Source organism: Euleptes europaea, chromosome 16 (genome assembly GCF_029931775.1).
Source record: "Euleptes europaea isolate rEulEur1 chromosome 16, rEulEur1.hap1, whole genome shotgun sequence".
Classification (NCBI taxonomy): domain Eukaryota; kingdom Metazoa; phylum Chordata; class Lepidosauria; order Squamata; family Sphaerodactylidae; genus Euleptes; species Euleptes europaea.
This window is the reverse complement of record NC_079327.1, coordinates 10,008,427-10,035,336: the sequence shown is the minus strand read 5'-3', so window position 1 is coordinate 10,035,336 and position 26,910 is coordinate 10,008,427. Positions and strand designations below refer to the sequence as shown.

General features: G+C 44.5%; 1 protein-coding gene across 1 annotated transcript; it reads right to left on the bottom strand.

Annotated features, from left to right (window-relative positions):
• Positions 1–26,910, bottom strand: KLF5 (KLF transcription factor 5). Its single transcript, XM_056861951.1, has 3 exons — positions 26,037–26,910; positions 23,325–23,384; positions 1–205 (listed from the first exon to the last, which is right to left on the bottom strand). Exons 1-3 carry the CDS (start codon positions 26,896–26,898, stop codon positions 27–29), a joined length of 1,101 nt encoding a protein of 366 aa, XP_056717929.1. The 5' UTR covers positions 26,899–26,910; the 3' UTR covers positions 1–26.

Below are 26,910 nucleotides of genomic sequence, written 5' to 3'. Positions count from 1 at the left end.
AGCCTTCGTGGGGGAGAAGTCCCAGCCTAGTTCTGATGCCTCTTCATGTGCAGGGCCAAGTGGTCAGACCGAGAGAAGCTGCGGCTGCAGACGGCACACTGGAAAGGCTTGGCTCCGGTGTGCTTCCGGTAGTGGCGCGTCAACTCATCCGAGCGAGCAAATCTCCAGTCACATCCTTCCCAGGAGCATTTGTATGGCTTCTCTCCTAGAAACATTTACAGAAGGGCACAGAAATATAGACTCCGTCAGTCACTCCGCAACCCAAATACCCTAAGCAAGATTCCAACCCAATTAACAAGGAACACATGTATTCCCCCAAAAAAAGATTCCTTGCATGTATGTATTTATTTAAAGCATTTTTATGCTACCTTTCCACCAAATCAGGCGATGAGCATTAAAAAAACCCCATTAAAACATGCTTCAGGTGAACTTTGAACTAGATCCTAAATATATGGTATATATATACGGCATAACGCCCCCTCAAGTGAACTCAACCCACAAAGAACTTTATCAATACTTAGCACCAGAAAGGAATCACCCATATGTCTCCAAAATGCCCTCCACCTCAGAGTAAGAATCTAGTGTACTTCCAGACATTGCAGAGTGGATTAACAAATTGTTTTGACTTCGCATTGATGGCTAGACTAACACAGTTGATAAGAAGGAACTCAATGGAAGAATTTAAGATAAAATGGCAACCTTTATATGATTATTGCTCACGTGCTTGAGGTATTATTTAAAGAATGATTAATAAGATTGTTAAAATAGAAACTATCCAGGAAAGTGTAAGAATCGTTCTGATGTTTTTATTGCTTAGATTTATTGAAGAAATGATGAGAATGTAAATTATTCTAGGATATTGACACATTGTGGACACATCTTGTTTTTCCTTTTTATTTTTCCTTCCCCTCTTTCTTCTTTCTGTACCCCATAATATAAAAATAAAAGTTTAATAAAAAAAATAGCATTTGAACAATTAAAAATAAAATGATAAAATAACTCAATAAAAGCACAGAACAAACAATACCAGATGAGGGCCAATAACTATTATTGGGGGTATGCCAAAAGCAACACACAAAAGGTCTTCACCCATGGGTGGACACCAATTGAGGGAGACAGATGAATCTCCCTAAGGAGGGAGTTCCAAAGTTTTGGTGCCACGACCAGAAAGTCCTTTTTCGGGTTGCCACCTGTGTAGCCCCAGCTGGTGAGGGCAAACCGAAGCAGGGCCTCCAAAAATGACTGGAGTCAGCAGGTAGGTTTATATGGGGGAAAGCTTGCAAGTTTTAAGGGAGAAAGTAACACTAACCCTTTCTCCCTTACACACTGTCTTTTTAATAGCTGCAAGGAGATTTTTACATGGAGAAGGTCCAGGAATAAGATAGCCCTGCCCTTAAGTTTGAAGCAGTTCAGTAGAGAATTCTACCATTTCATTCTGAATGAGCACCTTCAGCTAGAGTATGGGAGCTACTGCAATGCAGCTTCTCTCTGCATCACTTTAAGTAACATGAACACACATGAAGCTGCCTTATACTGAATCAGACCCTTCGTCTATCAAAGTCAGTATTGTCTACTCTGACCGGCAGCGGCTCTCCAGGGTCTCAGGCAGAGGTCTTCCACATCAACTACTTGCCTAGCCCTTTTAATTGGAGACGCAGGGGATTGGCATGCAGAAGGTCCCAGGTTCAATCAGATGCTCTACCACTGAGCCACATCCCCTCCCCAAAGCTCCAGGCCACTTGGAAGGATTCCCTAGGAGCACAAACACCACTGATGCAAGGAGATGGCACAACGTGAACACTCCCCATGTGGTTTGGGGCCTCCAATATTATCCATGTGTCGGGCAGCCAACCTCTAGGTGGGGTTTAGAGTTCTCCTGGAATTACAACTGACCTCCAGACTACATTGATCCGTTCCCATGGAGAAAATGGTGGAGGGTGAACTGTATGACATTATATCCCGCTGTGGACCCTTCCCCAGGGTCTACCCCCAAATTATTTCCCAAACCGGAGTTGGCAACCCTACTCGTGGGGCACAACCAAACATCACTCTTGGTCTTTTAGGGAAGAGTTTTCCAGTGTGTTTTTCCTATTCAGCTTAGGACTCCATTTACCCAGGAAAAGGCAGCGGATACACAAAACAAAGAGCTACCCAGTTGGATCGGAACAAACATCCGCCTAGTCCAGAATCCTGTTTCCCACACTGGCTATCCAGATGCCAGTGTAACTGGGGGGAGTTATGAGCCAGGCGTGAAAGGAACGGTCCCTCCCCTGGATTGTTCCATGCATCTGGTATTTAGAAAATGGTATCCAGACACATATACATCTGGTGTGCCTCTAGGGCTGCCAGGTTTTTATTTCGAAAACACTGTTCTTCTGGATGGGATGAGACAGAACCCAGAATCTGCTGGCTTTTCAGAATATTGGAGCACCCGACAAAGGAAACGCTGGCTGACAGGTAGCCCGAGGTAACATCATGACCACATGTGTAGATTCGTACCAATTATATTTTCCACATGCACAGATAATAGAGAAAGGGACTGAACAAATTAAGGCTTTGTTTGCCCCCGACTATTGTGGTAAATCAAAAGAGAGGTGACCCTAGGGAAACTGAGTTCAAGCACTGGCTTATTAGGGGCAGATATTTTACATCAATAAATGTGGATTGCCGAGAACACATTATAGAATCCACATACCTAGAAGCCAAGGAGAAGGGCTATATATGAGCTACATAGACGTATGTTTACAGTGCAATAACAGATTAAAAGGTGTTTGACAAGCATGGCTGGTGTTATTTACTATTTCAAGCCACCTGCAAGAATAAGAGCCCAAAGCTTTCAAATTGGTGGCCTACATCGAGTAGCGCAACTAGCCAAATATTCACAGGTGACAAGTACTTGCAATTCCCAACGACTTCAATTGGCATGTACGATACTTAGCACGTCTGAAAATTTTCACCACAGATTTATGTATGTGCCCAATATAGATTTAATTGCAGAGCTTTAACAGTTGGTTTGGAACATGTTGTCATCGATCGCTAAATATACGGCCATTTAATTTAGAGCCCTAAGTGGGATATTTTTAAGAACACCTATAAAATTCATAACTATGTTTGTTGAAATGAGGAGAAGAGTATTCATAGAAAAGCTGGGATGGGGAGAAATATTCTCTCTCATTACTAACAAGGAGCTCTTTTAATTATATTCATGGCCAAATTTCCATCTGCACCGAGAGATTCACAATTTTTATAGTAAAAACACAACTTTTTGACCAGTTGTCAACAGCTTTTGGAATAGATGACCATCATAAGGCCTAAACTCAAACTGCAGACAAGGAAGTCAACCTGTTTCCGGACTATATTGCTTCAGAACGCGGGGTGGATTGAACCTTCAAACAAAATCATTCCCTACTCCTTGGAAACCACCTGTCAAGAAGGGGTCTAGCCTAATTTCTCCTCAACATACTAGTTTCTCAAGTACAAATGGTTCTCCTGAATGGAGAATTAAATCATAGTGTCCCCATTTGTAATCTAAAGGTGCTATTGCCCACAGATAGGTTTACCACCACGTGTGGTGCAGTGTTGGACTACAAATTTGCGAGATCCAGGTTCCAATCTCCCTTCCACAATGAAGCGTTTTGAGTGGTCCTGGATCAGTCACTGTCTCTCAGAGCTGCTGGGAGGATAAAATGGAGGAGGGGGAAAGAACAAAGTGCACTTGCCTTCTTTGGAAGGAAGGGTGCTATTAAAATATATATATACTCAGCAAGTAATGACCATTTTGCCATTTGTAAAACTAGGCCGCAGTAATGAAAGGGAAAATATTTCCCAAGGCAGTGACTTCCACCACGATCTCATTCTTTGTCCTCCTGACCTATGACAGCCCTGTAGGGTTTTCAAGGCAAGAGACATTCAGAGATGGTTTGCCATTGCATGCTTCCAACGTAACAACCCTGGTATTCCTTGGAGGTCTCCCTTCCAAATACTAGCCAAGGTTGACCCTGCTTAGCTTCCTAGATCTGATGAGGGCCGCCATACTGAATTGCCATTTGCATGGCTGTGCAAGATGAAAGCATGGTTTCGAAAGAATAGTGGTGTACATGGTGTTTTGCAGAGTACAATAAGCCAAACAAATTCCTTGCTCTGCAAAGCTTACAAGTTATAGTTCCGGCGTAATGAAAGACAAGCAAAGGGGGAAACAAAATCAACTGGTGATGGATGTTTACACATATACAGATGGGCAAGTTCTGTTCATGTTAACTCAGAGCCAATGTTGTTTTAATGGGACTTCTGGGAAACTAAGATTTCAGCTTTATTTTGCTTGGGAGGGGAGAGACCAATGGAGTTAATTCAAACACTTTATGGAAGAAATGGGTTTTGAAGAGGGCTCCGAAGGCAGAGGGAAAAAGAAACCTTCCCTGAAAGAAGCCATCACATCTACATAGATCAAATTCAGAGAATTGCTGAATCACAGAGAATTTTAATCAACAAGTGATAGAAATGTGGGATCTGCTGCCAGAGGATGTAGCAATGGCTGTGAGCATGGAGCATTAAAAGGAGTTAAGACAGATTCACAGAGGTTAGATCTGTCAGTGGCCACTGCCCGTGGCAACTAAAGGAACCTCCAGTTTAAGAGGCAGTTAATCTCTGAATACCAATGCCAGGGGACAATACCAGAGAAAGGCCCCAGCCTCCATGCTCTGTCGTTGGCCTTCCAAAGTAGCTGGTTGGCCACTGCTTAAGATAGGACGCTCAGCTACATGGACCGCTGGCCCGATCCAGCAAGTTGTTGTCTTACAATCATGCTACTGCACATATATACACCATAAATCTGAAGCTTTAGCAGAGTCATTCCAAAACAAGCAATGCTTCTTTAGACATCAATATCCACACATATCCTGGGACTCACTTGAGAATGCTACAGGATTCCTTCCACCTTAAGAACATAAGAAAGGCCCTGCTGGATCAGACCAAGGTCCATCAAGTCCAGCAGTCTGTTCACACAGTGGCCAACCAGGTGCCTCTAGGAAGCCCACAAACAAGACGACTGCAGCAGCATTATCCTACCTGTGTTTCACAGCACCTAATAGAGTAGGCAAGCTCTTCTGATCCTGGAGAGAATAGGTATGCATCATCATGACTAGTATCCATTTTTACTAGTGGCCATGGGCAGCCCTCTCCTCCATGAACATGTCCACCCCCCTCTTAAAGCCTTCCAAGTTGGCAGCCATCACCACATCCCGGGGCAGGGAGTTCCACAATTTAACCTGTCACAGGAAAAAGGAGAATACTGTACAACTAAGTTCCCCAATACGTGCTAACTGCAGAAGCAAATCATACCGCAGTGATGGAAACCTGGCTGAGCAAATCTCATTCATAGCAGAGCTCCTTCAACCCATACCCCATGAATTAGAAAAACCTCATTATTTTCACACACACGCCCTTCCTGAATCGTAGCTGAATCCTGGAAAGAAAATGTTCAGATCTGCAACTGTGGTTTCCTAGCTTTTACATATCCCTTGATTATTACTTTTCCATTTAGTACTGAAGATCTATAGTACGCAGATCAACTTAGAAGGTTTTCTTGGAAAGAAAAAGACCATGAAGGATGACTGCAGAGTGAATGGAGCAGCGGGGAAAGCGAAGTCTTTAACGGTGCAATCCTGAACACAATTATACCCTTCTAACAGGCTGACTTCAATGAACTTCAATGAACAGGCTGACTTCAAAGAAGGGCAAACTCTGCTTAGGACTGCACTAGAAGAGCAGAAGACCACTCTTTGGGAGTGTTTCTACATACTTCTCTGTCATTTAGATGAAGGGGGGGGGGGAGAATTGGCCCAGGTTCCAAAGCGGGAACTGTTTCAAGTTATTTTAAAACTTACTCTATTTCTTTGCTATGCCGAGTTTTTAAGAAGCAGAGGAATCCGAGGTTAACAAGATTTATTTGCTTAAAAAGCACAGGGACACTGAAGCCTTTCTTTGCTTCTTGCATGGGCTCCGGAGCTCAGCAACTCTTGCATTACTTAAGGATTGTGCAAAATACAGAAGCTGCAAAGTTTTCAGAAAAATAGTTGATTCCCCTCCAGAAATTTAGAATGAACATGGAGAGAGACCGTGAAACCCAAGAATGCCATCGGTCAAATACAACCGGGCTGGAGCGCTGCTCCTGGAACACTGTTTCTGTATTAAAACAGATATTTCACTGTAAAAAGTTTTTTTTTTTTTAAGAAACCAGCATACCTCCTCCACTTCAGAACAACTTCCACAGGATTTGTTAAAATGTCAACACTGTTCAGCTAAAACAGCATGGAGGAAGCTGGTACCAAACCCTGGCCAAAGAAGAACACTCCAGTTCTTTCTTCCAAAGCCAGAAATATTATACACAGCACTTCTAGGAAAACAGAATCGCTTTCCTTTTAAGTTATGATTCAACAAGAGGGTGCGTGTGTGTGTGGGGGGGGGTTCATAACTTTAATTGGATTTCTGCATCATCTTCTTCCAATCTCACAGGTTTCAAATATTTTGTTAGGCTTCAGGAGATCGCAAAATGTATTTTCGTAATCCTTGAAACCGCTCATCTGCAATGCTTCTTGCAAGTAGATTTATTTATTTTTAAAGCAAAGGGGGGGAAAAGAAAAGAGAAGTTTGGACAGCACGTGGAATACGTTTATGTAAAACTGTTAGTTGAACACCAACATTTAGCTTGGAATTGCTTTAGAACAAGACAGTGCCGTACAAGATAAGAAAAGGAAACTTGGGGAAGGGGGCTGGGGGGGGATCTATTTATTGAGCAACTATCCAGGTGCTACAGATAAGAAGACATCAAAAGAAGCTGGTAAGACAAATGCTACTGAGTAGGATGCCCCATGTCCAGGTATGCCAACATTACACCATATCAACATTTAGTCCATAAATATATCCTTGGTGCCATGGTACCGCCTGTCCTCGGTTTCAGCTCCTGAACCATGCTGAGATAGACTAAAAATACGTTACATACTTTGCCCTGTAAATGATATCATAATTTCTGCTTTGGATGTTGTTTTATCAACAATGCACGTTGTCATGGGTGACAAGAGTTCTACCATTAGGAAAAAAGAAAAGGCAAGCAGACTACCCGGCTTCAGGGTTGATGTTAGAAACTTATCTGCCTGCTTTTGAGCTAGGGTTGCCAGGTCCCTCTTTGCCACCGGCGGGAGGTTTTTGGGGCAGAGCCTGAGACGGGCGAGGTTTGGGGAGGGGAGGGACTTCAATGCCATAGAGTCCAATGGCCAAAGCGGCCATTTCTTCCAGGTGAACTCATCTCCATCGGCTGGAGATCAGTATTAAAAGCAGGCGATCTCCAGCTAGTACCCTAGCTATTTTGAGCCCTAGATTTTATTTTGGGGAAACAACCTGGGTAGGGCAGTAAGTAGAGGAATCGTTTCTTTCCATTTTTTTTTGTCAAATAAAAGAAGCTGGAACGCAAACATTTGACATAGAGGAGGGGATTTTGAAGGTAGATGAGCAGAGACGGGGAAAGAGGGGTTTCTCCACACTCCCCTTCAAGAAACCCTGTCCAGATTCTCCTCCGTTTATGAAAACCTTATCAGACACATTTATGTTCTTTCCCAAAACATTGAGGGCTAGAAGTCATCTTTTTGAAACTTAAGTCTAGCTTTTAGGACTTCACGGCAACTACCAAATCACGGTTAGTGTGTTTTCCCCAAATGTTTCTATCAGTGTCACAACGCTTTAAAGAACAATATAAGCCAATGTCTGACTCTCTGTTCTGAAGAGCTTTCCGTCTGATTTTGTAAGGGGACGCAATGGCCAAGGTAACAAGGAAAGGGTCCAGGCAAGAATAGTTTAACAGAATCTAGGCAATTTCTGAGAGGGGAGTCACAGGTTTTTCAGAACGAGGGACAAATGTTGAATATGCAGTTGCCGACGTGGAACCGCGAAGCCCGACTGAAATGTCACTTCGGCCAAGAGGTCAGCGGGTGGCCTCAGACAAATCTCCCGCAATGGCGGTTTCAGCACCATTCTGACATCTCCAATATGGGCAGAGACCCTGGTCCGCCTGCCAGGGTTGCTGTCAGGGCGACAGGAACGACATGCGAGGCGCACTATGGGTGCTCGGGACAAGGACTATATTTAAATATTCAGAACTGTTGTTTCCTTTCCGCTTTCAAAAATAGGTTTTACATAGTGAAGTTTAACCTTTGGGAGTATACTGGACAGCACAGAAACAAGGTTTTTGTATCCGTGCTGAGTCTCAAGAAACCTGTGGCTCCTCCGTCTTGGACCTTGGACGAGAGGGAATAAAATACTAGCTTTCCCCCCTTAGATCTGCAAGAGAAGCAAAAGGTCTGGCTCTACTAGGGTTCCCAATTCCATCCAGATTTGGGGGCAGTGCCTGTGGAGGGGGTAACTCTAGGGAGGGATTTCCCCCAGATTCTATGGTATACCATAGAGTTTGCCCTCTGAAGCTGCCATTTTCTTCAGGGGAACTGATCGCTGTAGCCCGGAGACCAATTCTAATGCCAGGAGATCCCCGGGCTGCACCTGGAAGTTGGCAACCCTAGACTCCACCTGCCTGACCGACTTGCATACACCTCAGGGCTCACATTCGGAATTGCTATTCTGACTCCTTTAAAAAAAGTAGGAGGATAAATTTTTAATTCACAGGGTGGGGTTATGTTATCTGAGGGGAAAGAGAAGGCAATATTCCGGTCAATTAAACAATAAAACTACGTGTGTACACAAAGCACTTTTGCAAACAGGCCCATCAAATGATAAGTCGGAGGGTGTCCAGGTAAGGAGGAAACTTCCTTTCTATTGACGAATGGTTCCCTCCGCCCCGTTTTTATAAAGTTGCATTCTCCAGGGAGAGAAAAAGGCTAGAACTAGCAAGTCGCTTGGACACTCTTCCCATTCTCTTCGGGCTTTGCATTCTTTGTCGCTCCTCAAAACCCGCTTCTCTTCCTCTATTTCAAATGCTTTCTCTCTCTTACTGCTCCTTATCTTTACCAGACAATATTCTCTTGAATTTCTTTTCTTTTCTTTTTTTTTAAAGCCTTAAGACTTATTTCAGCTGCCCTGTGTCTAATTGCTTACAGGCCCTTCTGTTTTTAGCTTTTCATTTTATTTCAGTCTCAATTAAGGATCATAAACCCGCAGAGCGGGGCCCGTCTATTTTTGGGTGTGTTATACAGCAAAAAAAACCCAAAAAAAACCCCACCAGAAACAAAAACAACCCACGCTTTTGATCAAACAAACATTATTATGGTGTGCGCTGCGCACAGGCCGGGCTTATGAAACCATCCAAAATAATCGCTCCCTCTGTAGCCACACAACCAACAGTTAGCTCAGTTTCCTTACCATGGCAACAATCTAGAATGGCTTGCATACAGTGCAAGCTCCAAGATGTGAGGGTGGTTCTACGGTTTTCCAAAACTATTCCAGGGATCATTTTGCACATTGTCTGAAATGTGGCCCTGCAGATTATTCCAAGGCATATAGTTGACTCACATGGGGGAGGGGGCTACTGGCCAGGCCTTCCTATCACCCCCCTACCAATGGAAAAGATGCTCTAGAACGGCGGTTCCCAAACTGTGCTCCATGGAGCACTTGGTGCTCCGCGAAACGTCTTCTACTGCTCCGTGAAGAGACTGGAAGAATACTAGTGTCGTTCGGTTTAGTATATAGATGCTAGGTGAAAATTAGTGCTCTGCGATGAATTTCTCTCCTGAAAAGTGCTCCATGACTCAAAATGTTCGGGAACCGCTGGTCTAGAACATAACCAGGACGTCCTTGTATCTGTACGCTGCAGAAAACAACTGTCCATATTAGAGGCACTTGCTTGCTAACCATCTTCTTGTTGACAAGCCCCAAACGGACACCCAAAAAAAGTCAATTGGTGTACGGGAAAAAATTAATAAACAAAGTGCCTTTACACGTTTCGCACCAGCTTCCTCAGGGGGATCTATTCTCTGCTCAAGCGTCCCATGCAAGCAATAAAACATATTTTTGTTTACAAGCTCCGAAACCCAGCTTGAAAACTGTGGTGACGAAGAGAGAAATAACCAGGGGCCATAACAACCCCCCTTCCATCTCTCTCTCTCACACACACAAGACCCAAAACGATAAGGTCCCCTCGCATCAGTGCAGTTTTGGTATTAATTTTTTAAGGTCTGTCCTTATGCTGCCTTGTTTTAACTGCTGGCTGCGTCGGTGGCCCTGATTGGGCAGAAAGACAGCATATAAAATCTTCTGAATATATAATGAATAAAATCATCCGTCGGAGTTATTAAGGAAACGCCAGTAATTTTGGAGTAAGATTTCAGTCCATGGAGAGGGACTTTCTCACCTTGCCCTCTTCTGCTACAGCCCCTAAAGACCCTCCCCATATTGGTCCTGAGGGTCCCCTTTAGAGTTGCCAACTCCACCTTGGCCAATTCCTGGAGATTTAGGGGAGGAGTCCGGGAAGGGTGGCGTCTGGGGAGGGAGCTCAGCCTTTTCTCCAGGGGAACTGATCTCAGGGGAACGGTTCAGGAGATCAGTTGCAATTCCAGAGGATCTCCAGGGCCTACCTAGAGGTGGGCCATCCCTTCCCCCAGGAGCAGCATGTGGGGGGGGGGGGTTAGTCTGCACAGGGTGAGGGAATTGAGGACTTTGTACCCTACAACCAAAACCCTTTCCATCACAGAAATGCTGTGATAGGAAAGATGTTGGTTGTAGGGCTCAACGTTCTCAACCTCTGGTGGGTCCAAGCCATGTTGAGGAGTCCAACCTTGTTGGAGAATTCCGCATATACCTCCTTGCCTCTTCAACTAACTTGTTTAGGTTTTAACACACAACCTATTATCAGCCGCCCAATTCTGTTTTACGGCGCGGTTGTTAATACAGCTCTGCTTTCAGCTGTTGGCCGCTTTGGCGGCTTAACTTCCACATGTCTGTACTATTGTCCTTTCTGTTCACCACAGAATATGCTTCCCCTGAGCAGATATTCCTTGAGGATTCGACACTGCTCCCTCCATTCCATCAGGAGTTGTGTAGCAAAAGCCCCCAGATTACCAGCTGGCGTGCAAATTCTTCCTAGCATAACATTTAAGAGTAGAAGCAGTCTCTCTCCCACAGACACACAAACAAAAAGGACTGTCAAATTTTTTAAAAAGAGGATCTGTAATAAATCCACACCATCTGGCATGTATATTTATATGTCCTGGATAGAGGGAGAGGGTTTCCTTGTGTATAGTATGGGTTCCACAGCTGCTCAGCTGTGCCATGCCAGTCTCACAATTCAAGCTTCGAAGATGGCACTTTGAGGCTCAGAGGTTCCCCCCCATACACAACCACGTTTGTATAGCTATGTTCAGAAATCCTCATTCATTACGCCTGACACACTAAAAACTTAAGACCGTCTTTGCTCAAGAGAAGGGGGAGAAATCAAGATTATATTCAACGAAAGCGACCCCTTTTCAAAGACCTTTGATTGAAGAAGAAGAGTTGGTTTTTATATGCCAACTTTCTCTACCACTGGCTTACAATCGCCTTCCCTTCCGCTCCCCACAAAAGACACCCTGTGAGGTAGGTGGGGCTGAGAGAGCTCTAAGAGAGCTGTGACTAGCCCAAGGTCACCCAGCTGGCTCCATGTGGAGGAGTGGGGAAACCAACCCGGTTCACCAGATTAGCGTCCACCGCTCACGTGGAGGAATGGGGAATCAAACCCGGTTCTCCAGATTAGAGTCCACCGCTCCAGACCACCGCTCTTAACCACTACACCATGCTGGCTCCCAATATATTTAATATAGTGCTTCTCAAACTGTACGGCGGGCCCCAGAATGGATCCCCACTCTCTCAGAGATGCGGGCAAGAGGCAAGAAGCAAAGGGGGAGCCATTAGAAGAGGATTTGGGAGGCTAACAGCAAATGAGGCCTTTGCCCCTGCAGATTGTGCAAAACAGCCATGAAATGCGGCCACTGGTCCCGGAATGCTATATATTTATAAATACTGTACGCGGAAAATAAAATACACATTTGTTCAGTGGGGAAGAGGGAGCAGTGTGAAATTACTGGTCCCCAAAAGTACACCAATCGACGGAGACAGATGACAGCCTTATACTGAATCAGACCCTTGGTCCATCAAAGTCAGTATTGTCTACCCTGACCGACAGCGGCTCTCCAGGGTTTCAGGCAGAGGTCTTTCCCATCACCTACTTGCCTGGTCCAAAAGTACAATACACTTAAAAGTCTGAGAATCACCAGTGTAACAGAATCTAACAGGGCGGGAATACTACCACTGAGATTCTCAAGACTCAGGCTCCGGTATTATCTAAACAAGTATTTACCAAACTACACACTGTGAGAGACAAACAAAAGGCAGACTCCTGTGATTCTAAAGCACCCGACCACAGAGAAGGCCGACTACTGAATCTGGCCAAGATTTTGCTGATCTGGTCTAGCTGAGGGACTGTCTGGCTGCTAATTCAGATGAGGTACAAACATCTGCTCTTGGGAGGATGCTCCCCGTTGCATCTCTGCACGAGCCGATATGCTGGATTTGCTTGCCAGTAGTTAGAAGGCACACCCCTATCAGTGGCTCACGGACAAACACAAAGGCATAGTGGAGGATTGCTTAGTTCTCCCAGGTGTAAGTGATGGATGCCTTCGATTTTAACTAAGAAAAGAAAGAGCATGCGCTTCAGCTATCTGACGTTTGGGCCGTCCTACTTCAATTGCTTCCAATCTCTCCACGAAGGGGAGGGTGCAGAACGGCAAGTAAACAACCACGGACAGTTTGCTTCAGAACACAACTCTGCCAGCAAGACAAGACCCCAATTGTCCAAGACAAGCCTCCAAACTAGTCACAGCGAAGAATCCCCTAAGCAAATAATGGAAAGTGTTAATTGCTGGCAATTCCTGCGAATCAAAGGCTCCGTCTGTTGTTTTGTACGGGCTTTCAGGAATGAACTGTGTTTACAGCTCAAAAGAGCCTTCCTTATCAGGCATCAAATATCCTGAAACTGAAGCTCACTTAATCCCGCTCCGAGAGCAAGTGACAGCTTCTCAGGAGACATATTAGGCATTTAATTAAAAACAAAAACGTTGTCGGGCTGCGCGGACTAAAGACGGCCTCGGCTGAAGCTGGCAATGTTGGAATTAATGTTGGCAAATAAAAGCAAATGATATACACGGACGGCTCTCGATAAGCCTTCTATAGCACTCCCGTTCCAAAAACAACAGAACTGGTTTCTTTCAGACAAGTAACAAGAGACAAATGGGATGGAAGAACACACAGGGATGGGTCTACTGCTGAATTCTTCGGGTCTGCTTTATTCCCCAAACAGATCAGGAACCTGTGGTGTGTGTTGACTATATCAGTGGTTCCCAAAGTGGGCGGTACCACCCCCTGGGGGGCGGTGGGATTACCTAGGGGGGCACTAAGAGGCAAGGGAGGCAGCAGGGGGGCGCTAGAGGTGGGCCCCTTGAACTGTGATGCTCACTAATTTACAATAGATCACGCTACGGCACCATGCTGGCCAATTCGGCGCAAAACTATCAGAATTTCTTTCCAGACCTGGTACCACTGGACCAAGTTCATCGGTTTTGTTGAATAAATTTCAACTAAAATGTTTTAATTTGATTTTGAATAGATATGCAATTAATTACTGTTTTTAAATGTTATTATTATCTTCTTTAGCGAGTCATGCAAACCCCTATTTTGAATAATGATTTTTATAGGATAGGGTGGGGGGCGCTGGGGTTGAGTTTGTGGAACCAAGGGGGCGGTGGCCCGAAAAGTTTGGGAACCACTGGACTATTTCAACCAATCCTCCGACCCCCTTTGCGAGGAACTTAGGTCCATAATAAGGAGGATGCGGCAAATGGTAAGACGTTCCAAGTCCAGATACTTCCTGAGCACATCATTTTTTACAAGATTGCATATAAAATAAAATAAAAAGATAGAAAACATGATAGCTCTTACGTTTTATTTTCTTTAAAAGAGTGGAACTGCGCCACTCACATTGATTGAAATTTGTTGAGTCCAGATTTTTTTTTTTGTTTAAGTCTTAAGGACTACATCTGGCCTGTTGGTCATCTTTAATCTAACTTAACACCGCCTGCAGTCATTCAGGGAAAACTTGAAAAGACAAGCCTCATTCAAATTAAAGCTGTCACACAAGGCTTGTGTTCACCATTTTCCAGCCAAGCAAGAAATGAATTTACACAGGGAATTGAAAAGGGCCCCAAACCCTTTGGTACTACAGCCTAGAAGCTTTTCAACATTTTGTGTTCAAGTCTGTTGGGTTTATGTGCCGACGATGCTATGTACCAGCTATGCTATTTTAGTGCTTGATCCATTTTTCATCCTATAATTCTCTCTGGGACTATGCGATCGGTGTGCGAACTTCCCATTCTCACACATCAAGGAGAGAAAGAAATACATTTTTAAACCAAGGCAAACACCCTCGAGGCAGAACAACTTAATGGAAACACACCTGAACAACAACAAGTATAGTCAATGATCCAACAAGGAGAAAAGCCAGAAATTTTCCCATCTGCAGAACAGAGGGGGCAAAATGTTCTATTTTTATCTGAGATTAGGATGTCCAAGCACAGATCTGCGAATGAACAGATATTCTCACGGCAAAACAAGTCTCTACGTAGTCTGGCAGACAGAGGCCCCTGTTCATAGTGGAAGAGTATTACTTCATCCCACATACAGACAGACCTGTGTTCACACAGTTAATGCTGTTTAAACATTATTGGTGCAATCAAGTTGAAACTGACTTATGAAGACCCTATAGCGTTTCCAAGGCAAGCGATGTTCAGAGGTGGTTTGCCATTGCCTGCCTCTGTGTAGCAACCCTAGACTTCCTTGGGGGTCTCCCATCCAAGCCCTAACCAGGGCTGACACTGCTTGGCTTCTGAGATGTGACAAGGTTGGGCTAGCCAAGTCAAGGTCTGGAGACCAAGTCCTATGAGGAAAGGTTGAGGGAGCTGAGTATGTTTAGCCTGAAGAGGAGAAGACTGAGAGGGGACTTGATAACCATCTTCAAATACTTGAAGGGCTTTCATATGAAGGATGGTGCCAAGTTTTCTGTTGCCCCCAGAAGGTCAGACCAGAACCAACGGGTTGAAATCAAAAGAGTTTCCGTCTAGACATCAGGAAGAATTTTCTAACAGTTAGAGCAGTTCCTCAGTGGAACAGGCTTCCTCGAAAGGTGGTAAGCGTTCCTTCCCTGGAGGTTTTTAAGCAGAGGCTAGAGGGCCATCTGTCAGCAATGCTGATTCTATGACCGTAGGCAGATGAGAGGGAGGGCATCTTGGCCATCTTCTGGGCATGGAGTAGGGGTCACTGGGGGTGTGTGGGGGAGGTAGTTGTGAATTTCCTGCATTGTGCAGGGGGTTGGACTAGATGACCCTGGTGGTTCCTTCCAACTCTATGATTCTATGAATATTAGCCAGTAGTTATTCCCCTCAAAGATTATGTAGGGTACCTTGGATTAAAAATTGGATATTCCATGCCTCAAATTTGTGAGTGGGAATTTTACATGCACTCTATGACAGCCTTGAAATCAGTGAGCTGTACTGTAGGTCAGAGGAAATTCCTATTCCTGTGAATTTGGCTAAAGGATCTTAACGTGAGATTAGCTTCTTCAGTGAACTGTTTTTGCGCTCACAGAAGGATGGAGCTGCCACCCAGACATTTACAAAAGACAGGTGTAATACTTGTCAACAATACTTGCAGGCATAACCCCAAGGAACCTGGTAGACCCTCAGGTACCTGGTAGAGCAAGAACTTACGAAGACACTGTGAACTTTCTTGCAGGACAACTGACTTGTGCGTCTCTCGTCAAAATAATTCTTAAGAATGTGGAAGAGGTAAAACGGACGGGGAAAACCCTTCACTGGGAGGACACGGTAACTCTCTATGCTAGACTATACAAAACAAAGTACAAAGAAGGACAGACAGAATGTGGCCAGCTGTAGTGCAGGAATGTAAGAGGAAGAAGAGTAGCAAACGTTAGGACTTGACAGTCAAATGAACGGAGATTTTAAGAGCTGGGGAGTAATACTGGACCAAGCATGGGTAAAGATAATCAAAGCAAAGAGGAGAGACTCTAATACTAGCATGTTAGCATTCAATAGTATTTAAAAGTTTACATTTTAATCCAGACCTATTGGTGGGTAGTAGCGTTCATCCGATGGATTATGCTGGATGGACAAGCCAATCCAGTTGCTACAGAGCAACGACTGTACAATATCCAAGGATTCCCTGATGAGACCTTTGCCAGACAGTGACCCTCATCCTAACCTATCTCACAGTGTGAACACAAAATGTGAGCATAACATGAGAACGGGGGGGGGGGGAACCATGTACACCATCAACCCCCAAGTTCTCTAGAGGAAGGGCAGAATAAATAAAAATGCATTAATAAAGTGGGAATTATTTTATTTTGTGCCATCAAGTCACAACTGACTCACGGTGATCCCATAGGGTTTCCAAGGCAAGAGACGTTCAGAGGTGGTTTGGCATTGCCTGGCTCTGCATCACAACCCTGGTATTCCTTGGAGGTTGCCCATCCAAATACTAACCAGGGTTAGCTTCTGAGAACTGACAAGATCAGGCTAGCCTGGGGCTATCCAGGTCAGGGAAGGGCGGAATAAATATACATGAATAACGTAGGAATGCTTTTATAGGCTGTCCAAATCTTTTCAAGCAATACCGGCTCTTGATTACAATTTCTCTATAAAGTTTTAATCTAAAATTGATTGGGTATAAAATAATCTTAAAAAATTAATTGGCAAAGAATGACTTTCAGGTCTGTTGCCCAGCCTGAATAAAAACCACTGGAAACAAGGAAGAATGTGAGCATCTTGTTAAAGTGACACTTCTCTTGAGGGCTTCCATTTCCCAGCAGCAAATACAAATGATATCTATAGACAGATGAAATATTTTCTAGCATTAACTGCAGACCTATTAATGGCAAAGAGGCGTGTGGTCATTAAGAACATGCCTGCTCAGAAAACCAACAAGCTGGTCCAGAACGTCCTACAAGAGGACAGACAATGATGCATGGGAAGCAGTCGAGAATTTAACTCTCCATTAAAAGGGAACTATAAAATCTAAACTCGCACTTGGGATTCTCTGCACTAAATTTTATTATGGGGGCTTTTTACTCTGTATTAGTATGCCATGAGAACAGGTTGTAGGACCAAGCAAAGTGCCAAAACCAACATCCCGATCCTAACAACTTTTAATTTGAAAGCGAACCCTAAGGAAGGGCCACTGGGAGAAAATTCAGAACCACACAAGTGGTGTGCAATTGTAATTCGCATACACAGCACGCACCACTTCAATACACCTGTGCATTTCCCTTATATGTATGTCACCACGCCTACCCTCACAGTCAAAACACAACTTTGACAAGAAAGCCCCCTCCCCAGATTCTAGGATTCCCTTTTTTGAAACACTGGAAAACACTGGGGAACTGCCATGGTGACTGTGGGTAGTGTCTTTGGCGGGGGGGTGGGGGGAGAAATGGGTATGCTGGATTGGAGTCAGGGGTTCTTCTAGGAGAGCCTGAACTACTCGCTTCATCTTTCACATCAGTCCCACTTTTGTGGGACATGAATTTTTGAACCACACAAATGTTCTTTGGGAACTGCACATTTGTTTTCCCTGGAACGGCGCATTTTGCATCTGGTTGCAGTTTTGGGTTTTTTTTTAAGGCAAGGTCCTGCCCTGAGATGAGACCTTTCATGCATGGCTGTTTCACTCACCTGCACCCTTGGGATCTTCGTTTTGACTATGCATGTTGTTCCCGACCGTCAGAGGTCGCCTCGCTCTCTCCCTGCATTTCCCTACCGTTTGCCTGCTTTTTCAAATTTCAAGATAAAACAAGTCTCTGAAAATGCGGGGAAACACAGGGGGAGAGCGAGTCGACCTCTGATGTTCAGAAACAATATGCATAATCAACACACAAAGACCTGAAGTCCTCGGAGGGGTGACGGCGAGCGAAACAGCCATGCATAAAAGACCTTAGTCTGCTTAGGATCGAACCTGCAGGCTCACAACACATAAAAATAAGAATCTCTGAACATGTGCAGACATTGGTCATTCTCCTCAATGCCACTGGAGTAATAAATCTGAGGGGGAAAAGGCTTTCAGGCCTGCACAAACTAGTGACCCACTACGCAAAACAGAGCATACCACCTATCCATCTTGCCCACAAGAGACTCAATAAAAACTTGGTTGCTTCTCTGGGACCACGGCAAACAAGGAGGGGTGTGCCGGGTGGCAACTTGGGTTGGCAGGCTTTGGCTTGGTTGGTGTGACAGGTTTTGGGACAGCGTGACAGACGTTTGCTTTTCAAAAATTAAGCACTGGCCTAAACCCTGTAAAACTACCATGGGCGCAGCCTTGACTTGTGTTTGGGAACGTTCCAGTTGCATTCAGACTTCTCTTGTGCATACACCCCATGACAGAAAAGTTAACTATTTATAAAAGAACACAATTAACTTCCTTTTATTGGTTTCTGACAAGCCAGTTCAAGTCAGGCATTCGGCCAGTCATGCCAGTTGCTGAAGGTTTATGGCACAAGTATCCCAGAATAGGTATTTCAGTCAGCACTGAGAAGATTGCATAATGCCAGTTATAAAAATGGAAGAAAAAAAATCTGTCCCATATGGAGGCCTCATCATGAGAAGCGTCTGGCCAGGTAGAAAGTATTCGTGGCATTAACCAGGTTTATTCTCTTCCTTCTTAGTCGCCCCTCCCCAACTCAGACTGCCAACTTACCAGGAGGGGAAAACCCGCTCCTGTGTCTCGAGCTGCAGAAAATCCACAATAGAAGCTTATCATGCCACAACTGATCAGCCTGTCATTAAAGGCATGGCTACAGAAACCAAACTGAAGAGTTGGCACCTTAGCGGCAGAGAGCTGGCAGGGTTTGCCTATCAGACTAGGTCCTAGGAGAGGGGTCATGGCTCAGTGGTAGACCATCTGCTTGGCATACAGAAGGTCCCAGGTTCAATCCCTGGCATCTCCAGTTAAAGGGACCAGGCAAGTAGGTGATGTGAAAGACCTCTGCCTCAGACCCTGGAGAGCCCCTGCCGGTCTGAGTAGACAATACTGACTTTGATGGACCCAGGGTCTGATCCTGTAGAAGGCAGCTTCATGTGACCCACGTTCTCGTCTCCACTCAACGAAATTCATGGGGGCAACCTTGGGCAGGTTGCTTTCGCTCTGCCTGACCCGCCTCGAAGGCTTGTCGCGAGGAGGAAATGGGAGAAGGATCAACCGGAGCCGTCTTGAAGCAAGGGCAGGATAAAAATGTACAGCAGAAAGAGCTGTTTGCACCTCAAGGGGGACTTTAGCCCAGAACATTCTCACCCTCTCCTCCAAAGCAAGCTGTAAAGGGGGTTCTTGGTGCCTTGCCCACATCTTTTATTTCTTGCAGCAGATAAATTCCCATTCCTGTCCAAATGTAGAAACAAGCCGATGCCTACATTCCATCTCTCACCACCGCCGCTGCCTTTAAAAAGTTTGCTCTGAAAAGAATGTCATTAAACTCCCTGAAAGCCATTCAGGTGGAGACAGGTTGCTAAATAAATACTATGAAAGGCACACGGGCTTCTAAACACAAAAGGGAGGAGAGGCAGAAGGGTCTGTTTTGACTTCTAAAAAAGCAGACAGATTGAGGCTACAGGCGCTTTTTTGATTTTTAAAGTGACAGATCTCTGAGAAGGGTGGATAAGAGACGTTATTTCAGCGGGTTTTAAGATGGATTGTCAGGGAGAGAGAAAACAACCAGTGGTCCCTCCACTGATACTACCGAACAAGTCGAGCCAGATTAACAGGACTGCTAAACCCCCGGGGGGATTGCAAAGAGTATCACACAAAACTTTTAACAACCTGCGTTTCCATGACCTGCGTTCATTAAAGCTTTCAAGCTACAGTTTCCCTACGTAGCACTTTAAAAAATAATCATGATAATGTTCCACAAGTCAAACGGGTACAGAGAACGAAAGGACGTTATGCAGAGTGTCTCAAAATTCAATCTGTTTTTGGCAGACCCCCATGTCCTTGTAAAACTTATTGGTCATGTTTATATTGAATTGAAAGCCTGCATGTGCCTGACTTGTAGTCCTTACCCTTCCACACACAGGACAGAGAAAGCTGAACAGAATGGCAGCATACAACCTAAACACATGCGATGTATTTCAGTTACATCTCTTGCGCCCCTCTATTGAAATATCTGCGAGGTGGCTAAGGGCAATAATAATAAAGAACAAGGAAACGGCAAACGAGAAAATAAAAACAAAAGCAAAAACCCGCACAAATTTAGAACAGCATCAGATTTTAAAAACGGCTGCCGATGGAACAATTTAAATCACCAGCAAATTCCAAAAAAGGGGAAAGATTTAAAAAAAAAACCTAATGACAGCCACCAGTCAGAACGAGCTTATCATTAGAAGGGGGATTGACAGATTGATTATTTACACCCTGTAACCCTCTGGAGCCAAGAACTGATGCTCCAGCTCTTTTTGTGCTTCTATCCCAAACTCATTGGACCGCAAAGCTTTGGTATAAAACTCAAGGCCCTCCTGAACAGAGGCATGCCACAGCATAACATATCCTACATAAAACTGCCCAGTTCCTCCAGACAAGCGATATTGAGCCACAATTAAAACATTAGACGTGGAGAAATGAATACACCTAAAACCACCATATTTATTCTGAATAGGAGGCTTGGTTTCTGTAAACCAGACTAACTTTGATACGCCCTCTGCACTGTTTTTAAATCACTTTCCTAGGAAAAAGACACATGTAACGGAGATGGCATACTAAAAGCTGGGCGTACTGTCCCTCAGGACCGGTTTAATTGCCTGTATAGGATACTTAAATGTTAATATGTCAAAGAGAAACTATAGAATAAAATATTGAACATCTCAAGTCTTAACCTTGAGTATCCAGCTGCTATAGCAATGACCGAAAATGTCAAAGACCTTCTTGCTAATTTGCTTGGTAGTTTATGGCTTATATCATGGGAACTAGACTGAGGAAACGGAAATTGTCCTTTGAAAGTAAGATTGTTTTGAAACGTGGCGTTGGAGGAGCGTGTTACGGATACCGTGGACTGCCAAAAAAACCAATCAGTGGGTTATAGATCAAAATCGACCCTAGAAACTGACCCTAGAAGCTAAAACGACTAAACTGAGGCTGTCGTCTTCTCATAATGTGACTAAAGTACAAGAGTCACTGGAAAAGACAATCATGCTAGGAAAAGTGGAAGGCAGCAGGAAAAGAGGAAGACCCAACAAGAGATGGATGGACTCTATAAAGGAAGCTACAGCCCTCAGTTTGCAAGACCTGAGCAATGCTGTTAAAGATAGGACGTTTTGGAGGACATTGATTCATAGGGTTGCCATGAGTCAGAAGTGACTTGATGGCACTTTAACACAGAGAGCTCCTTAAATTCAGAGAGCAGAGGTCTATTTTTTTGGTCTGAATTCAAACTGGGAGCACATTTCTCTGATGCCAAAAATGAGGTTGCTTTTTCAGTGGCTACGAGTAAGCCTGTTGCTGCTTTCAGATGAGTCTGCCCCATTGTTTACGCATGAATCACTACTCTGGGCTTTTCCCCTGATCAGAAAATAGCAATCTCAAGAGCAGTAACTCAAGCATCCAGTGGGCATCCTAAGACTGGGTTATCTCTGTCAGGAGCCACTAAATGAGCCAAATATACCTGATGCAGCGGAATAGAAGGCAAAAAAACAAGAGCAGTGAATCATTCAGAGACACAACAGGCAGCCTGCTGTCTGGGTGCATATTTCGTGCTCTCAAACACATACAGTAAGAGCACAACAACTGCTTTTAAGAATTTTTTTTTTAATCGTCTCTTTTATAGATAACGGCTTCATTTACCAAAGCAGCATTTCCATAGTAACATTTTTTGCCTGGAGATATCCAGTCACTCGACAATGAGCGAGGGCTGAATACAAGGCCTTGTTCCACGGAGGAAATGCATCTCAGATCTTTCCTCAATTAAAAACCATATTTTTAAAAAGCCATTTTAGTTGCACAGCATAATTCCAACTTGTATAAAAATTACTGCCTCCCAAAAAAGCAGGTGGCGGTGTCTTAAGAAAACCAGAATAGTTCTGACAGTACGACAAGCGCACGTATATGCAGTGTTTTTTAAGGGTTTACTCTGCCCATCCTAAATCCCTCGTTCTGGCAGAAAGGTTTTGAAGCTCAACAGCAGTTCTTCTGCAGCAAGGAGGCTTTTAAAACATTGTTGAGTTTCGAGGATGAGCATTAATATAAATTTACCAAGCATTTAACCAAGTATCTTAAGCCACTATTTTTATCATGGGGAAGTGACTGACCGTGCTCTGCAAAAGATGTAAGGTAGCCATCCAAGCTAATCTAAAGCTTCAAACAAAGAAATGTTATATCCCCCTGTGGCACCTGAACGTTGATTTAAATATGAGCTTTTGTGGCTCATAGACCTCTTCATCAAACAGGACGGCGGTCCACGAAATTTCACACTGAAATAAATGTTGCTGGTCTTTAAGGTGCCGCTGGATTTTTGTTTTAATTTGCTGTGACAGACCAACGGGGCTACTCCTTTGCGATCTACTCCCCAGTCACAAAAGAGATAGCAACAGTGGATATCATGGAAGATTGGACTGTCTCCACATGTACTTAAAGAGGGCTATTAATTTCATAAACGCATGTAGAGAGGCGTGCACACCGACCACACCCTAATGCGATCACGTAACTTTTTAAAAAGTGTGGTTCATCATAAAATAAAATGGCTTTCCTCAAAGGATTACACATCTATTTTATATTGGGCTAATGTTCAACGCAGAGGAAACAGCAATTTGGGGACTATTCTGGAAAAAACTTAACTGCTGGGAAACTTGGTTTTTGGATAACAAAACAGGGCAAAGGCGGCCAAGTCTTAAATTTAGCTACGCCAAATTCCTATGCACGCTTCATTTTTATGTACATGAAACCAACCAACCAAGGAGGGTTACCCTTCACCAAACAGCACAATTCTGTTATAAAAGTGTTGTTTTTAAAAGTGGGAGGGAGGGCAACTGCTTCAAAGAGGGTATTTATTTACTGCTCAAATTAAACCTCTTTATTTTAAGAAGTTCAAAAGTGTCGGTTTTCATTTTATTTACTGCTCCGTTTGGCTGATTTAATACCTCTCAGCTTGAAGCAACCCCCAAGTGAAACCTTTCCAAGCAAAGCAGCAAAAGGGGGGCCAGTTTATATTTATAGGATGTGCAACTTGCAAAATCAAAAACACGGTAAACACATACCAGTATGAGTCCGCAGGTGTGCTTTTAAGTGGGAAGACTTCGTGTATACTTTAGTGCAACCTAAGACATAAATAGAGAACAGGCATATCAGCTGAAAGCATTCGTGTATGATTGTACACAATCCACTAAAATGTTCTGTAGCTCTAAAGGGAGGACATTGCTTTATTTTAAGAAAGTTACTCAAAACTCTGGCATGTCAAATTAGAATTCCATTCCCGGTTAGCAGTAACAGGACAACTCCTAGCACTGATATATAGCATATGTCCATATATAGCACTTCCATACACGTATAGAACATCCATTCAAGAGCTAAAAAAAAAACACCCTAACGTTAAAATTAGAAAATATTTGTATTATTGCTCCACAATAGTTACGCGTCCCCTCCTTTTTCGACATTTCATGTTTTGCCGATTTTTCCACAAACAATGGGAACTATACCTGTCTTATGCTGAATGGCTCAAATGAGATTCACAGCAACAATTTATAGACCAGGTAGCACAGCGTTGCGTATTACGGGAGACGTATTTCAGTATGGACTCTTTAAAAGTGCATGCTTTAATAAACGCCTTTAGCAACCGGCTTACTAACAGTGTCATCCTAAGAAGAGTTACGCCCTTCTAAGCCCACTGATTTCAGTGGACTTGGGTGTAACTCTGCTTAGGGCAACACCGTAAATATATCAACTTCCAGCTGACAAATGACAATTATGGGGAGGTTCAATGCAGGCTAAATGTATGGAACATAATCCAGTGGTTAGCATCTAGCCAGGACCTCAGAGACCCAGGTTCAAATCCCTACTCTGCTAGGCAAGCTTACTGGGTGACCTTGGGCCGGTCACACCCTCTTCACCCTAACCCACTCCACAGGGTTGTTGTGAGGATAAAACAGAGGAGAGGAGAACAATGCCTCACAGTGCTTTCATTCCCACTGGGGAGAAAGGCAAACTTCGGGACCAGGAGCTGTACCAGAGGGCACCTAGAGAGAAGCCCTTGCCAGAAATTTCAGACTAACTGCCCTGCCTATAGTATGACATCATAAAAATGGCGCGGCTCCCAGCATAAGCTCCTCCTCTCACTGTTAGCCTGCATCCCTGTTAAAACCCCTCATCAAGCAAAAGGTATAGGTGAGGGCAAGAATAGAAAACTCCTGCTTAAAGGGACCAAATCAAGACTCATGGAGTGCAGTGCCTATTTAACCGTCATGAACAGGAAAGGGCAGAGTCATCAAAAGTCCTGTCCTGATTATGCAAGACCAGAACCACGTCCAGATAAGACAAATCTGGTCCAGGGTAGTGTGAAAGGGACAGACAGCTCCTCCAGGCAGAAGTTACCTACCACCATACAGCTCTACCATCAGTAATTCTGTCTGGAATTAAGCTTGGGAGTCAAACTGTGTGAAAGTCCAGTTTAGAAGAAGAGTTGGTTTTTATATGCCGACTTTCTCTCCCACTTAAGGAAGACTCAAACCGGCTTGCAATCACTTTCCCCTTCCCACAACAGACACCCTGTGAGGTAGGTGGGGTTGAGAGAACTGTGAATAGCCCAAGGTCACCCAGCTGGCTTCATGTGGAGGAGTGGGGAAACAAATCCAGTTCACCAGATTAGCCTCCGCCGCTCACGTGGAGGAGTGGGGATTCAAACCCAGTTCTCCAGATCAGAGTCCACCGCTCTTAACCACTACACCATGCTGTTCACATAAACAGCAGATCACAAGATAGAACTGTGACACATTAGACAGAAGAAATGAATTTTCTATGTTCAGGGATTCCTCTAACTCCAGGGGAACATTTAAAAAATAAAACACTGCAAATTTCCTAACCAAAATCTACAGTAGAACAGTTTCAATGTGTGATCTGTCGCTTCTCCTAAGCCAGGCCAAAATTAATCTGCCAAAAGCATTTATCCACAGTGACCTGGAGATCTGGCTTTGGGCATTTTAAACAGTACCTTGAGCTACTTCTATTAAGTTTTCTGCAACAGAACAGATAGCCTATTAAGGGAGCCGTGCTAGGACTCTTCATGGCTAGACTACTGTAACATGCTGTACATAGGGCTGCCCTTGAAGACAATTCAGAAGCTCTAACTAGTGCAGAATGTGGCTGCCCTTTTGATGTCAATATCCTGCTGCAACAAACATACAACATCCTGATACAAGCACTTAACCAGTTGCTGATTAGTTGCTGATTAGTTGCTGAATTCAATTAGAGATGCTGGTTCTTACATATAAAGACCTTTATAGCCTGGGCCCCACATATCTATTGGACCATATTTCTCAATATGCTTCTTTAATCAAAATTTGTTGGCTAGAAACAAGAGCTTTTTCTGCAGTGATCCCTACCCAGTGGAATAGTTAGACACCCAGTTTGAGGTTCGTAATCGAGGCTGCAATCCTAACAACACTTCCCTGGGAGTAAGCCACACTGAATAAAGCAGGACTTACTTCAGGGTATGCCTGTTTAGGATTGCACCGGTCCCTGTGTTATTGTGTGTAATTGTTTGTGAATGAGGTTTATAACACTGTAACTCACTCTGAAGTTTTTTGTTTTTTTTTTTTGGAGAAATGCCAATTTCAAAGGTGTCCTCAATTTAAAAATAATTTTTTTTGTTTTTGCCAACTACCACTAACATCAGCTGATATTTAACCTGTGTGAAGGAGGGAAGCCGTATTTGCGGCTGAGCAAACCGTTTGGGGTATTATTTACGGCCTACTCACCAGGATAATCGCAGAAGTGAATGCGTCTCTTCTCCAGGTCTGGGTTACTCCTCCTGTTGTATCTAGCAGGCGGCATGGCGGGCGTATTCATCGGGAGGTTTGCGGGCAAGCTGGGATTGTGAATCGCCATCTTGGAGGCGATGGTAGCAGCGTAGGACGGAGGAGGGGTCAGATTCTGCAGCATTTCAGCCTGTCTGTCCGGACTACCAGGCTCCGAGCTCGGGGGAGAAGGAGGAAAATAAGGGGCTTGCTGCGGAAGGAACTGGTTTGGCATGGTGTATGTGCACTGAGGAAGCCCGTGGAAGGGCTTCATGGTCGTCTGGGGCATCGCAGACGACAGCGTGTTAAGGCCCGCCATGGTGGATGACATAGAAACGTTGCTGAGAGAGTCCATCACCACCGCCTGCGTGGTGGGGTTCGGCATATCTAAATCCGGGGAACTGAGGAGTTGGTAGAGCTGCCCCTGCTGGGGTGCCGAGATGGAAAGATGAAGATCTGGAGTGGGCATCTCCTGTTTGATGAAGATATTGTTCACGTCGGGCGTCTGGTGGGAGCTGAAGATACTTGTGAACTCGGGGAGAGCCTGAGAAGAGCCGGGAACAGGAGACACAGTTTCACTCTGGTGGCTGAAAGCGTTGACAGGCTCCGTCTTGATGTGGGCGACGGGCGGCCTCTGCGATTTGTACAGGCCTGTCCTCAGGTGCGTGATGTCGGGAAGGAAGAGGTTCATGTTGATGCTGTAAGGCAACCCGTCACTGTCGGTGAAGAACTGGTCTACCACCGAGGCACTGTCTCGTCGGTACTTTTTGTGCTCTGCGATGGTGGGGATCGGAGGGAGCTGGGGCGCCAGGTATTTCTCCATTTCACATCGGGT